At 41.3% G+C, this 15,963-nt stretch overlaps 1 protein-coding gene across 1 annotated transcript; it reads left to right on the forward strand.

Moving 5' to 3' along the window:
* Positions 1 to 9,165: 9,165 nt before the first annotated feature.
* Positions 9,166 to 10,343, forward strand: ier3 (immediate early response 3). The gene has a single exon (XM_017451685.3). It carries the CDS (start codon positions 9,241 to 9,243, stop codon positions 9,814 to 9,816), a length of 576 nt encoding a protein of 191 aa, XP_017307174.1. The 5' UTR covers positions 9,166 to 9,240; the 3' UTR covers positions 9,817 to 10,343.
* The last annotated feature ends 5,620 nt before the right edge of the window (positions 10,344 to 15,963 follow it).

A 15,963-nucleotide genomic window follows, 5' to 3' on the forward strand; every position in this document is an offset into this window, starting at 1 on the left:
AAAGATATCTTTATATCTTACTTATATACTTATATTTATATCGAAAGTATGTAAGATATAAATATGAGCCGGGTCACAGAGTTCAGGCCCCCGACTCCTGAGCCGTGTCTGAGTCGACTGTGGGTGTCTTTGGTCTGTGTGTGGTCTGTGAGCCAATGGTTTCTGGAAGCTGTAAATCTGCTTCATAAAACTTTACGCCTGAGAGCATGGACACAATGAAGAGAGAGAGAGAGAGACAGAGAGAGAGAGAGAAAGAGAGAGAGAGTAAGAGAAAAAGGGTTTGACTTCGTCATGGAAGAAGCGGAGGAATGCGCTCCGACTGCAATCCATTCATTCTTGAAGGAACAAACTGAAACCGCTAAAAAAAGAAACTGTCCACGAGTGCACTGAGACATGTTTGATGTGTGAAGCGTGCTCTGCTTTCCACTGGAGCTACGAAGTTCACCGAGCTGCATGTGCATTCCACGGAACTGTAGGATAATATCCTCCTGTCCTCCTTGTGCATGAATTACACTATTAAACACCAGCTACACCGTGCACTACCTATCCAGCAGGGATGAGAACTCTATCAAGCTTCCCTGTTCTAGCATGTGTGCTACACAGCTCAGTGAAATACTGTCTTCTGCACACTGTGTTAGCGCTCTGTGCCCAATAGGAAGCCAGCTCTGTGTGCCCTATACGTGGTCACTACATAGGGTGTGAAATAACGCTGTAGAGATTATATATTGGAATTTAGCTTGCTGTTTCTATATAAACCAACGCACTGACACATTTAGACGCTCAAACATCACGAATGTCAAGGAAACGTGAGAAGTCGAGTATACTGCATGTTAGCTAGTCGAGGCGTCGCTTCACAGTGTTTGGTTTGGTTAAACATTATTAGATATGCTCCAGATTAAGTAATTACAGCTCACAGCTCACGCCCAGTAATGTGTCAGCCACAGAGCCACACCATTCTGAGCTCACACTCTGTGTGTGTGTTACAGGAGTGACACATGACTTATGTATTTTAGTAATTTCTTAGATAAATATGACAGGCCCTTGGCTTGCGATGCAGAACGTTAGGTTTCGGCGGCATGCCACCCGTCGCCAGTCACCAGGAAACTGATGAGGAAAGGTGCACAGAGAATTTCAGACACAGCGACAGGAGTGAAGGCATGAGGTGAAGCTGAGGCTGTGCGGATCACCTTCACCAGTATTACTCTGAATTATGTCATCGTTGAGCACATTTGAGCTACACAGTGGGGGAAAAAGTGTGTTTTGTGTCTGTGATAAATGTTTATGTGAGAACAGGTGATGTAAATGTATAATTTGGGTAATTAGCGGTTTGTAAAACGTCGACTGCTTGTAACATTGCTAGCCAAATCGGCATGCTAGTTGCAGTGACGTTAGCTGATGTTAGCTACATGGCGTTTTTCATTTTAATGTATGCTTTTTAGTAAGGAGTGAAATCGCCTCACACAATGACTATACACACTGATTATACACAATGACTATACACAATGGCCTGATTGTTGTGTCTCTGTAATCGACTAGCAGACCCCTCGCACTGACACTGTGGTATTGCATTAAATATATTCTGGTTTAAAAGCAGGCAGCTGTATTCGTCTGGATATTATGCTGCATATTCACGACAGCGTTCCAGCTCGAGTGTATTTAAAACACCTGCAGCTCCATGAGCAATAACAGACTTTCTCATCACTCATTGTTCAGACCAAGATCCTTATAAGGCGTCATCTCGTGTTAGCTAGTGTTAAAAATGTAATAAGTGACACGTTCTTCTCCCTTACTCCTTAACGTCAAGTTCATCTAGTCCAAACTGCACGTCAGGTATGTTAGCCTTCACGCTCCAGTGCTAAAGTGTAACAAGTTTCATTCAAATTTACATTCAGGAAATAAGTGCAGCAGACATTTACACATATACACTCTTCTTTTTTTCCTGGGGTTTTTTATACCCCAAACCCCAAGTGACTTTAAACAGACAGACCCTAGCATCAAAATATAAATATTTATTACAGCGCTTAAGACATTACCCAGCAGGCTTTGCTGCAAAACACCTATCAGCGAGACATACAGCATAACACACTAAGCATGGCATGACATGAGGTCATTTTTCCACTAGGAGTGACAGTGTACACTGATTCTGCTCCTTATACAGTATAAAGATGCGCTGCACCGTCGGGTTTTTTAAATCCTTTTAAAGTCAACAGATGTGCAATGTAGTGTAGTTAAGTGTAGTGTAGTGTAGTGAAAAGGAGTATAGTGTAGTGTAGTGTAAAGGAGTGTAGTGTAGTGTAGTGTAAAGGAGGGTAGTGTAGTGTAGTATAGTGTAAAGGAGTGTAGTGTAGTGTAGTGTAAAGGAGGGTAGTGTAGTGTAGTATAGTGTAAAGGAGTGTAGTGTAGGGTAGTGTAGTGTAAAGGAGTGTAGTGTAGTGTAGTGTAAAGGAGTGTAGTGTAAAGGAGGGTAGTGTAGTGTAGTATAGTGTAAAGGAGTGTAGTGTAGTGTAGTGTAGTGTAAAGGAGTGTAGTGTAGTGTAGTGTAAAGGAGTGTAGTGTAAAGGAGGGTAGTGTAGTGTAGTATAGTGTAAAGGAGTGTAGTGTGGTGTAGTGTAGTGTAAAATAGTGTACTGTAGTGTAGTGTAAAGTAGTGTACAGTTGTGTAGTGTAAAGTACATGATGTATGTAATGTAGTGTAGTGTAGTGTAAAGTAGTGTCAGGTGATGTAGTGTAAAGTAGTGTGGTGTAGTGTAGTGTAAAGGAGGGTAGTGTAGTGTAGTGTTTTGTAAAGGAGTGTAGTTTAGTGTAGTGTAGTGTAAAGGAGGGTAGTGTAGTGTAAAGGAGTGTAGTGTACTGTAGTGTAGTGTAAAGGAGGGTAGTGTAGTGTAGTGTAAAGTACGTGATGTATGTAATGTAGTGTAGTGTAAAGTAGTATCAGGTGATGTAGTGTAAAGTAGTGTAGTGTAGTGTAGTGTAAAGGAATGTAGTGTAAAGGAGGGTAGTGTAGTGTAGTGTAAAGGAGTTTAGTGTAGTGTAGTGTAGTGTAAAGGAGTGTAGTGTAAAGGAGTGTAGTGTAGTGTAGTGTAAAATAGTGTAGTGTAGTGTAAAGGAGTGTAGTGTAAAGGAGGGTAGTGTAGTGTAAAATAGTGTACTGTAGTGTAGTGTAAAGTAGTGTACAGTTGTGTAGTGTAAAGGAGGGTAGTGTAGTGTAAAGTACGTGATGTATGTAATGTAGTGTAGTGTAAAGTAGTGTCAGGTGATGTAGTGTAAAGTAGTGTAGTGTAGTGTAGTGTAAAGGAATGTAGTGTAAAGGAGGGTAGTGTAGTGTAGTGTAAAGGAGTTTAGTGTAGTGTAGTGTAGTGTAAAGGAGTGTAGTGTAAAGGAGTGTAGTGTAGTGTAAAATAGTGTAGTGTAGTGTAAAGGAGTGTAGTGTAAAGGAGGGTAGTGTAGTGTAAAATAGTGTACTGTAGTGTAGTGTAAAGTAGTGTACAGTTGTGTAGTGTAAAGGAGGGTAGTGTAGTGTAAAGTACGTGATGTATGTAATGTAGTGTAGTGTAAAGTAGTGTCAGGTGATGTAGTGTAAAGTAGTGTAGTGTAGTGTAAAGGAGTGTAGTTTAGTGTAGTGTAGTTTAGTGTAGTGTAGTGTAAAGGAGTGTAGTGTAAAGGAGTGTAGTGTAGTGTAGTGTAAAGGAGGGTAGTGCAGTGTAGTGTAAAATAGTGTACTGTAGTGTAGTGTAAAGGAGTGTAGTGTAGTGTAGTGTAATGTAGTGTAAAGTAGTGTAAAGTACGTGATGTATGTAATGTAGTATAGTGTAGTGTAAAGTAGTGTCAGGTGATGTAGTGTAAAGTAGTGTAGTGTAGTGTAAAATAGTGTAGTGTAGTGTAGTGTAAAGTAGTGTACTGTAGTGTAGTGTAAAGGGGGGTAGTGTAGTATAGTGTAAAGTACGTGATGTATGTAATGTAGTGTAGTGTAACGTAGTGTCAGGTGATGTAGTGTAAAGTAGTGTAGTGTAGTGTAGTGTAAAGGAGTGTAGTGTAGTGTAGTGTAGGGTAATGTAGTGTAAAGTAGTGTAAAGTATGTGATGTATGTAATGTAGTATAGTGTAGTGTAAAGTACTGTCAGGTGATGTAGTGTAAAGTAGTGTAGTGTAATGTACTGTAAAGTATGTGATGTATTTAATGTAGTGTAAAGTAGTGTAAAGTACATGGTGTATGTAATGTAGTATAGTGTAGTGTAAAGTAGTGTAGTGTAGTGTAATGTAGTGTAGTGTAGTGTAATGTAGTGTAAAGTAGTGTAAACTACATGATGTATGTAATGTAGTATAGTGTAGTGTAAAGTAGTGTAGTGTAATGTAGTGTAGTGTAGTGTAAAATAGTGTAGTGTAGTGTAAAGGATTGTAGTGTAAAGTATTTGATGTAGTGTAGTGTACGGTGATGTAGTGTAGTGTAAATTATGTGGTGTAGTGTAATGTAGTGTAAATTAGTGTAATGTACTGTAAAGTATGTGATGTATGTAATGTATAGTGTAATGTAATGTAGTGTAGTGTAATGTAAAAGAAGTGTAGTGTAAAGTAGTGTAGTGTAAAGTATTGTAAAGTATGTGATGTAGTGTGTGTGATGTAGTGTGGTGTAGTGTAGTGTAGTGTAAAGTATGTGATGTAGTGTAAAGTATGTAATGTAGTGTAGTGTAAAGTATGTGATGTAGTGTGTGTGGTGTAGTGTAGTGTAAAGTATGCGATGTAGTGTAGTGTAGTGTAAAGTATGTGATGTAGTGTAGTGTAGTGTAAAGTATGTGATGTAGTGTAAAGTATGTAATGTAGTGTAGTGTAAAGTATGTGATGTAGTGTGTGTGGTGTAGTGTAGTGTAAAGTATGCGATGTAGTGTAGTGTAGTGTAAAGTATGTGATGTAGTGTAGTGTAGTGTAAAGTATGTGATGTAGTGTAGTGTAGTGTAAAGTATGTGATGTAGTGAAGTGTAGCGTGATGTAGTGTAGTGTAGTGTAAAGTATGTGATGTAGTGAAGTGTAGTGTGATGTAGTGTAGTGTAGTGTAAAGTATGTGATGTAGTGTAGTGTAGTGTAGTGTAAAGTATGTGATGTAGTGAAGTGTAGTGTGATGTAGTGTAGTGTAGTGTAGTGTAAAGTATGTGATGTAGTGTAGTGTAGTGAAGTGTAAAGTATGTGATGTAGTGAAGCGTAGTGTGATGTAGTGTAGTGTAGTGTAGTGTAAAGTATGTGATGTAGTGTAGTGTAGTGTAAAGTATGTGATGTAGTGTAGTGTAGTGTAGTGTAAAGTATGTGATGTAGTGTAGTGTAGTGCAGTGTAAAGTATGTGATGTAGTGTAGTGTAGTGTAAAGTATGTGATGTAGTGAAGTGTAGTGTGATGTAGTGTAGTGTAGTGTAGTGTAAAGTATGTGATGTAGTGTAGTGTAGTGTAAAGTATGTGATGTAGTGAAGTGTAGTGTGATGTAGTGTAGTGTAGTGTAGTGTAAAGTATGTGGTGTAGTGTAGTGTAGTGTAAATTATGTGATGTAGTGTAGTGTAGTGTGATGTAGTGTAGTGTAGTGTAGTGTAAAGTATGTGATGTAGTGTAGTGTAGTGTAGTGTAGTGTAGTGTGATGTAGTGTAGTGTAGTGTAGTGTAAAGTATGTGATGTAGTGAAGTGTAGTGTAGTGTAGTGTAGTGTGATGTAGTGTAGTGTAGTGTAGTGTAAAGTATGTGATGTAGTGTAGTGTAGTGCAGTGTAAAGTATGTGATGTAGTGAAGTGTAGTGTGATGTAGTGTAGTGTAGTGTAGTGTAGTGTAAAGTATGTGATGTAGTGTAGTGCAGTGTAAAGTATGTGATGTAGTGAAGTGTAGTGTGATGTAGTGTAGTGTAAAGTATGTGATGTAGTGTAGTGTAGTGAAGTGTAAAGTATGTGATGTAGTGTAGTGTAGTGTAAAGTATGTGATGTAGTGTAGTGTAGTGTAGTGTAGTGTAAAGTATGTGATGTAGTGTAGTGTAGTGAAGTGTAGTGTAAAGTATGTGATGTAGTGTAGTGTAGTGTAAAGTATGTGATGTAGTGAAGTGTAGTGTGATGTAGTGTAGTGTAGTGTAAAGTATGTGATGTAGTGTAGTGTAGTGTAGTGTAAATTATGTGATGTAGTGAAGTGTAGTGTGATGTAGTGTAGTGTAGTGTAGTGTAAAGTATGTGATGTAGTGTAGTGTAGTGTAGTGTAAATTATGTGATGTAGTGAAGTGTAGTGTGATGTAGTGTAGTGTAGTGTAGTGTAAAGTATGTGATGTAGTGAAGTGTAGTGTGATGTAGTGTAGTGTAGTGTAGTGTAAAGTATGTGATGTAGTGAAGTGTAGTGTAAATTATGTGATGTAGTGAAGTGTAGTGTGATGTAGTGTAGTGTAGTGTAGTGTAAAGTATGTGATGTAGTGTAGTGTAGTGTAGTGTAAATTATGTGATGTAGTGAAGTGTAGTGTGATGTAGTGTAGTGTAGTGTAGTGTAAATTATGTGATGTAGTGAAGTGTAGTGTGATGTAGTGTAGTGTAGTGTAGTGAAGTGTAGTGTGATGTAGTGTAGTGTAGTGTAGTGAAGTGTAGTGTGATGTAGTGTAGTGTAGTGTAGTGTAAAGTATGTGATGTAGTGGAGTGTAGTGTGATGTAGTGTAGTGTAGTGTAGTGTAAAGTATGTGATGTAGTGAAGTGTAGTGTAAATTATGTGATGTAGTGAAGTGTAGTGTGATGTAGTGTAGTGTAGTGTAGTGTAAAGTATGTGATGTAGTGTAGTGTAGTGTAGTGTAAATTATGTGATGTAGTGAAGTGTAGTGTGATGTAGTGTAGTGTAGTGTAGTGTAAATTATGTGATGTAGTGAAGTGTAGTGTGATGTAGTGTAGTGTAGTGTAGTGTAAAGTACGTGATGTAGTGTAGTGCAGTGTAGTGTAAATTATGTGATGTAGTGAAGTGTAGTGTGATGTAGTGTAGTGTAGTGTAGTGTAAATTATGTGATGTAGTGAAGTGTAGTGTGATGTAGTGTAGTGTAGTGTAGTGTAAAGTATGTGATGTAGTGTAGTGTAGTGTAGTGTAAATTATGTGATGTAGTGAAGTGTAGTGTGATGTAGTGTAGTGTAGTGTAGTGTAAATTATGTGATGTAGTGAAGTGTAGTGTGATGTAGTGTAGTGTAGTGTAGTGTAAAGTATGTGATGTAGTGAAGTGTAGTGTGATGTAGTGTAGTGTAGTGTAGTGTAAAGTATGTGATGTAGTGGAGTGTAGTGTGATGTAGTGTAGTGTAGTGTAGTGTAAAGTATGTGATGTAGTGAAGTGTAGTGTGATGTAGTGTAGTGTAGTGTAGTGTAGTGTGATGTAGTGTAGTGTAGTGTAGTGTAGTGTAAAGTATGTGATGTAGTGTAGTGTAGTGTAGTGTAAATTATGTGATGTAGTGAAGTGTAGTGTGATGTAGTGTAGTGTAGTGTAGTGTAAAGTATGTGATGTAGTGTAGTGTAGTGTGATGTAGTGTAGTGTAGTGTAGTGTAAAGTATGTGATGTAGTGTAGTGTAGTGTAGTGTAAAGTATGTGATGTAGTGTAGTGTAGTGTAGTGTAGTGTAAAGTATGTGATGTAGTGTAGTGTAGTGTAGTGTAAAGTATGTGATGTAGTGAAGTGTAGTGTGATGTAGTGTAGTGTAGTGTAGTGTAAAGTATGTGATGTAGTGGAGTGTAGTGTGATGTAGTGTAGTGTAGTGTAGTGTAAAGTATGTGATGTAGTGAAGTGTAGTGTGATGTAGTGTAGTGTAGTGTAGTGTAGTGTGATGTAGTGTAGTGTAGTGTAGTGTAGTGTAAAGTATGTGATGTAGTGTAGTGTAGTGTAAAGTATGTGATGTAGTGAAGTGTAGTGTGATGTAGTGTAGTGTAGTGTAGTGTAGTGTGATGTAGTGTAGTGTAGTGTAGTGTAGTGTAAAGTATGTGATGTAGTGTAGTGTAGTGTAAATTATGTGATGTAGTGAAGTGTAGTGTGATGTAGTGTAGTGTAGTGTAGTGTAAAGTATGTGATGTAGTGTAGTGTAGTGTAGTGTAAAGTATGTGATGTAGTGTAGTGTAGTGTAGTGTAAAGTATGTGATGTAGTGAAGTGTAGTGTGATGTAGTGTAGTGTAGTGTAGTGTAAAGTATGTGATGTAGTGTAGTGTAGTGTAGTGTAAAGTATGTGATGTAGTGTAGTGTAGTGTAGTGTAGTGTAAAGTATGTGATGTAGTGTAGTGTAGTGTAGTGTAAAGTATGTGATGTAGTGAAGTGTAGTGTGATGTAGTGTCGTGTAGTGTAGTGTAAAGTATGTGATGTAGTGTAGTGTAGTGTAAAGTATGTGATGTAGTGTAGTGTAGTGTAGTGTAGTGTAAAGTATGTGATGTAGTGTAGTGTAAAGTATGTGATGTAGTGTGATGTAGTGTAGTGATGGTTAAGGTTGTGGGTTACTGATTGGAAGGTTGGGGGTTCAAGCCCCAGCACTGCCCTTGAGCTCCATGCAGTATCATGACTGAAAGTAGTGTAGAAAGTAGCATGCTGGGATATGCTGTAATGTGACTAATAAAAGAGTCATTATAATTAGAGTGATGTAATGTGATGTAGTGTGCTTCTGGCTGTGTGAGGATTTAGTGGTTGTATAGAACACTCTCAGAAATAAGGATAATATAAAGTTAACGTTTCCTTGTTGCTCAATATGGTATCATTAATGCTATGTTTTGTACATTTTATATATTTGATCTGGAAAAAATGGAATAAAGTACATGTTTAATGGTGTTTTAATTTGAAGGTGTATATATAAAGTGGACTTTAAGGACCACTGGCATACCTTTATAGTGTTACTCTAGAAGATATGTTAATTTAATTATGAACTTTCCTAATCATTAAACACCACATGCACCTTCTCAGGTAACAAAGGGCCTACATAGGGGATACATCCGAACCCGAAGAAGGTCTCTAACACCCAGCTGAATAATGTCTGATTCCTGTCGAAATGTCACTGATCTGATGATTTACTATTTCTGATGAATAAAATTTCACTTCCACATAAAATGTAAGCCACGGACTTTCCGCGTTAAGAAATCTGAACTCGTGGAATGGGGGCGTGTCTAGTGAGGACAGGGAGCGCGGGGCGTGGTTTGCTTCTGATAAATTCCGTCGCGCTGAGCTCGAGTCAAACACACCGAGAGTCAGTGCTCAGAGACACGTACCGAGCAGAGCGATACACACCGAGCAGACATGTACACCAGATCCACCTCCATGAGCTTCACCTACCCGAGCCACAGCGCGAGCTACAGACCGGTGGCGCGCAGCACCGAGCCCGAAGTGTTCACCTTCGACCGGATCCCGGTTCAGCACTTCAGCCCGCCGAGGCAGCCGCAGCGCCGCAGAGTGATGCGGGTCATGTACCCGGCCAAAGTGCGCAAATACCTGCCTCCGGCCGAGAAGAGCCCCGCCAAGCGCTGGCTGCTGGCGCTGTGCCTGGTGCTGCTGGCGCAGATTTACACCGAGCGCGACGACGAGCTCGACATCACCGAACCGGCCGCGCTCTCAGACGCTCTCTCCGGGGATCTGCCGGGCGATGACGCGTCTGCGTCCTCGCCGCTCTTCCTGAACTTCCGCTCGGCCGAGGAGAGCGCCATGCGCATGACCAGCTGCTCCAAAGACTCTGGGCCGTGGATAAACACGACGTGCGAGGCGGAGGAGACAGAAGTGCAGGAACACCGTCAGCCCCGCCTGCAGCAGAGGAAAAACCCCTACGTGGTGGCGCTCCTGTATCCCGCTGTTCTCCACACGCTGGGCTGCGAGCAGTGAACACCCTCCACCCATCCACCCATCTATCTATCAAGCACTGATGGAGGCTCTCAGAGACAGAGAGACAGCAGGCTGAGGAAGACAGACAGAAGGTGTTCACCTCAGCTGGACTGTTCTGTGCACATCTGCATGAACACCTGCATTGTTCATGAAGTAATTAATCACTGAAGAACTGCATTACTGAGTAGAATGAAGAGGTTAAATCAGCACTTTTCCTGTGCAGAGATGCGAGACAGGAACTGACCGAGACACTTTAAACACTTTTGATGGACTAAACTTGAACTTGAAGTGTAACTTTATATATTTATTGTAAAATAATAATAATGACATCGGGTACTGTGTAAGACAGGACTACAGACCCGTGTGATGATGATGATGAGCAACACTTGAACTCTCTGAACCAGTTGTTTGATGAAGAAATGCTGTTCCGTGCTCACTCTTGTAGTTATTTATTCTGTGCTATTTATGTCATGAATATTTAATGTCCTATTTATTTTTCTGCGTAAAATAAACATGTGAAGTTTGCATACTTGTGTTTCCCTTAGCTTTTTTTTAGTCGCTGAATAATACCAGAATGAGAATAGACAGCCATGAAACACAACACACACACACACACACACACGCACAGGCACACATACGCACAGGCACAAGCATGTCATCTCACAGAGTAAAAAAACAATACTGGAGCTTTTAGCTGTAAACAGGTTTCTACTTGCATGACGATACAGGAACACTGTTAAGATACTTCCATATTTGAAACTTTTTGTCCTGATGTTTAATCTGAGACTCTATCAGATTTATTTCTGTTAGCTTTCTGTCCGACTCAGACCTCCTTTCTGACCCCTCTGTTCATCACAGAGCTCATTTAGGAAGCTACACAGCAATCACAGAAACGTACTGCCATGTTTAGTGTATTATGATGAGAATACATCTCGGCTGTGTTCGAAATGCCTCTGCACTTCTCACACCGACCCAGACAGACTTCTACAAGTCTGATCCTCTTACAGAGGAGTTCATCAGATGTGGGACGGGAAACCGGGTGCGTTTCACTACGTTCACGTTAACAAACGAAAAGTCACTTGTCTCTTGTGGGCGTGGCCTGTCCGACATCTGATGAGAAACGGTAAGTAGCTAGGTCATAACTATATCGCTTCTAATTAAATATCGCACGAATCAAAGATTAGCCACGCATGCTAACTGAACTGAGATCGTTATCTGGAGTGATCATTTTACCTCCATATTTGCATAGAGGTGATAAAAATCTCAGTTGAAGTGATGTGCTGTTGCTGAAATTGAACAATAGGAACACCTCGTAGAATTTGTAAAGGTTTTAATGGGAATCTTACTGGTTTTAATGGAAACTGTAATGGTCCCTCTGGGTCTCGATTGGTATTTTGTTGTCTTCTATTGGTGGCACGTTACATCTAGTGGATTCCATTAACGACCAATAATGGTAATGGTGATGCGGTGATTAGCCGGACTTCTTACCCACAGACTAAAACAGCACAGACGGACTCGAGTCTTGTGGTTTTTTTTAAAAGCTTTCATATTACTGTAAGTCCAAGTCTTAATAATAAATAGCTAGCTACAGGACACGAGTCCTTACAGAAATGACCAAAATGAGCTAGCTTTGTGTGTGGATAAAACATTCCACCACAGTTAGCTAGCTAGCTTTGTGAGAAGATAAGCATGTGACGTGAATTAGCTAGCTTTTTAACAATACGTGTTAATTAGCTTTGCTTGGGGTTAAACCATTAGCCTATAGCTAGCTTCGTAGCTAATCCCATTCCGCAATGCTGGTGCCTTGCTTATTTATGCTAATGCTAGCGACATGGTTTGAAAGAAATCTGCTGGAGTTTGTAAGTAGATTTGGATTTTGATCGTTCCCGCCTCAGGATTCAAGGTTCTTTGGATAGAAACTGAACGTGAAGAGGTGTGTTTCCCTCAGAATTTCAGTAGATTCTGTATTTATTCAACTAATCCTGTGCGTGTTTGTGTTTTTTCGATCTAGCCTTTCCAGATTTAGGATAAAGACGGTGTCAGAAATTTTCTCCTTAATACCTCGAGCTCAGCGTGAAGAACGTGTGTGTTTCTGCACGAGCGGATCACTCTGATGGACGACGTGAGCAGAACCTAGTCATTTTTCAATCGCAGGTCTACGGTCAGCGGATCTTCATGGTGTAGTCTGGCGTGGAGACGCACATGTTCACACAGACTGTTCAGAGTAAAGTTTATGGGGATTTCGTACAGTGTGATGAGGAATCATCTGTTTTACTCGTGGTGTCAAACTGGTTCACCACATTGTTACAGAGTGTGTCGCATCTGCTCCGTCATCACGCCCCTCCCCCCTCCCACAGTGTGATGGGCTTTACCCAGCCCACTTCCTCCGGGATATTACATCGTTTGTGTTGTGTAAGTGTGTGTCCGGTCAGAAAAAGTGTCCTTTAACCAACACTCAGGCTGGAATCTCCCAGTTACACTTCCTATTACACACACACACACACACACACACACACACACACACACACACACACACACACACACACTTGGGAAGTAAAGTTTACAAACCAACTCCTCCTGATTCACAATGCACGCAACTTCAGTCACTGTAATTGCCTTCTCTCTCTGACACACACACACACACACACACACACACACACACACACACACATTCCCAAAGTGTGACTAATCCTGCACCAAAGCTCTCCGGATCTGCCTGGTTTCACATAACAGGAGGGAGAATGAGAGTGAGAGAGACAGGAAGGGGGAAAAAATGGGAATGCCCTTCCAGATGAGGTGTGTCAGGCCTGTAGTAGCATGCAATCCTGTACATGCAACACCATACACACCCACACACACACACACACACACTATGTAATAGATTCTGCAGAGATTTCAGGTCAGGTTACTCTGCTGTGACACACGATTGTACCTTAAGGGAGAAAATACTCCCAGAGTTTTGAAGCCATAGAACTCCATAAATCTGTTAACGTAGAAAATGTCTTTCAAATCCGAACTGCATCGCCCTTATCCGTGTGTCCTTCACCTACCTGTCCTTCACCATCAGAGTTATAAATAAGTACAAAACAAATTCCCCAATGCCGGAAGTTTTCACGAGATAAGAGACCGTGTACAGTGTTACAGCTGTTACAGGTGTTTATATAGTGGCAGTAAGGCATGCTGGGAATTTTTACAGTAGAAAACCTGCACTTCCTGCCGAGACCTACTCATTCCGGTTATTACTCCAGGGTCAGGGTGCGAAGACCGGAGTAATATCACACTTGTGATAAAATAGAGTTTATTTTTATTATTCTGATGATTTTTTATTATAATTCATATAATATATAATTATAAAGAATGGTTTTGATTCTAATTTAATATTTAAAACACTGGCTGCACCCCCAGTAACTGGGCCTGTGTAAATGGTCTGCACTTCACAGGGCATCACAGTCACGTGACCTGAACCCCATAGGAAATCTCTGGTGGGATGTGAAGAAGGCGGTCGCAGCACGCAAACCCGAGAATATTACTGACCTGGAGGGCGTTGCTCATGAGGAACGGGAGAAGATTCCTCAGGAACGCTGCAGAAGCTCTTCATCAGGTCATAACAGCAAAAGGAGCTCTATTAAGTCCTAAAGACCATCGTCATGAAGGGGGTGAATAATTTCGAGACTGGAGAAATCATTATAAGTTGCATGTTCAGGAGAATTCGGGGAAAACACTTGTTGTGTTGAACTATTTCAACCGCTTTTGTTTGATTTGTTCATCGCAAACATCTGAAAGTCTGTACATTTTGACAATAAACCTGATTTGCACTGGGGGGTGAATACTTTTGATCACAACTGTATGTAGCGCTTTTTAAACTTAGCAATTCTACTGTTCCTCGTTTACACATTCAGCGCTAGCGGGAGCAAATTGGTCTGTGTCTTGCCCGAGGAAATTTCGGCATGTAGAGACACGTGGGCCAGGACTCGAACCGCCAACCCTACGATGAATGGACAACCCGCTCTACCACCTTCGCCATCAGACACAGCCACACCCGAGCGGTTAGCGTGTTAGTGTGAGATAGGTCAATGCGATGTTACTCGGTTCTCGGTATTCAGCATGCAGACCCGTGGTGTCTCTGTGGACTTCTCTGTGTACAACAGTTTAAAACAGAAGATTTCCCGTGACCCCCGAGCTACCGCTGTACTACCCCCAGGGTAAGACCCGCTGTACTACGCCGTTTTACACCACAGTGTTTCCTCTGCGCACACTAACATCATTAACAGTATGGAAGCCCATGCTTTAGGGTTGTCTGTAGGGTCGGTCATCAGGGAGGTGGTCACCAAGGCGACAGGTGACACGTGACGCGTGTTTAAATGACAGAAGGAATGAAGTGACGTGTGTGAGTTCTCTTTTCCAGAAGAATCCTTTAGACAACGCTCAGCTCCTTGTCTTCTTCTCTTCCATCCTGTGCCAACATCATTCTTTTTATTACAATACACACACACACACACACACACACACACACCCTCACACCCTGAGTTTCGGCTATGGTACAAGCGCCCAAAGACATCTTATGTCTTACAAAAAGAGAAGTGCAGGAGTGGAAGTGAAATCACTTCCTTCACTTTCTCACACACACACACACACACACACACACACACACACACACACACACACACACACACACACACACACACACTAGCATGGTTAAACAACCTACAAATTGATAATTACAGTAACTGGTTCCGCAGTTCTGTTTCATTCCACGGGTGAAAGTTTACCTCTCCTCTAACACGCCTCATTCACTATAAACGACACACACCGCTCTCACGTTCAGCTTTACATGAGAGAACATTCAAATGCCGAAAACGTTTTATTTATTCTCACACCCTGCGGTGTAAAACGAGCGTGTGTAAGGCGTGAAGAGTATCGATCAGAGCTGGAGGAGACCCAAGCCATCAGTGGAATAAGAGTGCACGTGTACAGGGAGGTATTTGGACATGTGTGTGTTATTTCCAGGGCAGATATCCACTTCAAATTTACACTCATAACGTCTTCTGACTTTGTACTCATGAATATGAACAGAAAACACCAACGAACAGCGTTAGAACTTCGTCGCGAAGCCGCCGACGGTGATTACAGCTTCGAGACGTCTCCAGTAAGAAGTTACAGTAAGAAATCTCTCTCAGCGAATCATCTTCAGTTCCCTAACGAACATTAATCTCCGTAAATGTCGACTGTCAGGAGACCGGCTTGGCCATGCAAGGTCCAGATTTAGTTTCAGTTCTCCTCTAATGTGTCCTTGTACATCGCTCCATTCACGTGTCGATGACGTGTAACGGCCCGTATCTTGATGCTCCCACCGCCATGCTTCTGAGCGTCAGCGTCACTGTGAAGAACCGCACCCCCTTTCACACTAGATCGAGAGAGATTTCACCCACAAAACACTGACGGCTGGTTTATTCACACATCTCATTACCGATCAGACGCGTTACACTAATGGGGCTGGTGGGCGGAGCTCCAGCAGATATCTCTCCAGATTAACTGTATGACTGATGACTCCATGTTCTCGACCCTGAACTGCTTATTAATCTAAAACCCGTCAGATAGCATCCTGTAGTATTCGTAATTCAAATGTGATAGCATCTCCACTTCATCAAATCATTATTAACGTCACTGAAGGCGCTGCGATCACAAGCCACAAGGAGCTGATGATGTAAAAGGCTTAAGTTAATATCTGAACGTTTACCGTGATACGCAATGTTGGAATTAGATTCCTGCCTGTCATCATCTACTTCCTGAATGAAATCATGTCAAACCCGTGGACTCTGGTGTAGTTCTGTATTTTTCCACAAATAAATCACATCCTTCCGCTTTCTCCCGATCTGTAGTTTTCCACTTTCATCAGCACTGCATGCTCACCCTGAAAGCCCAAACAGGAAGTGTGTGTGTATGTGTGTGTGTGTGTGTGTGTGTGTGTGAGTGAGTTTGTGGTTTTTCTCTCTCAAGTGGTTTATTCAAAGATAACATGACCTTAAAATGACAAGCAGCAGGATGTAAAAACTTTCACTAATACAAAACGACGCTGGTAGAAGTTCCACTTCCGGATATGGGTTCTACATGAAACCCGTAAGGACCAACAAAAAAGCTGAAGAACCT

Source organism: Ictalurus punctatus, chromosome 22, assembly GCF_001660625.3.
Source record: "Ictalurus punctatus breed USDA103 chromosome 22, Coco_2.0, whole genome shotgun sequence".
Taxonomy (NCBI): Eukaryota; Metazoa; Chordata; class Actinopteri; order Siluriformes; family Ictaluridae; genus Ictalurus; species Ictalurus punctatus.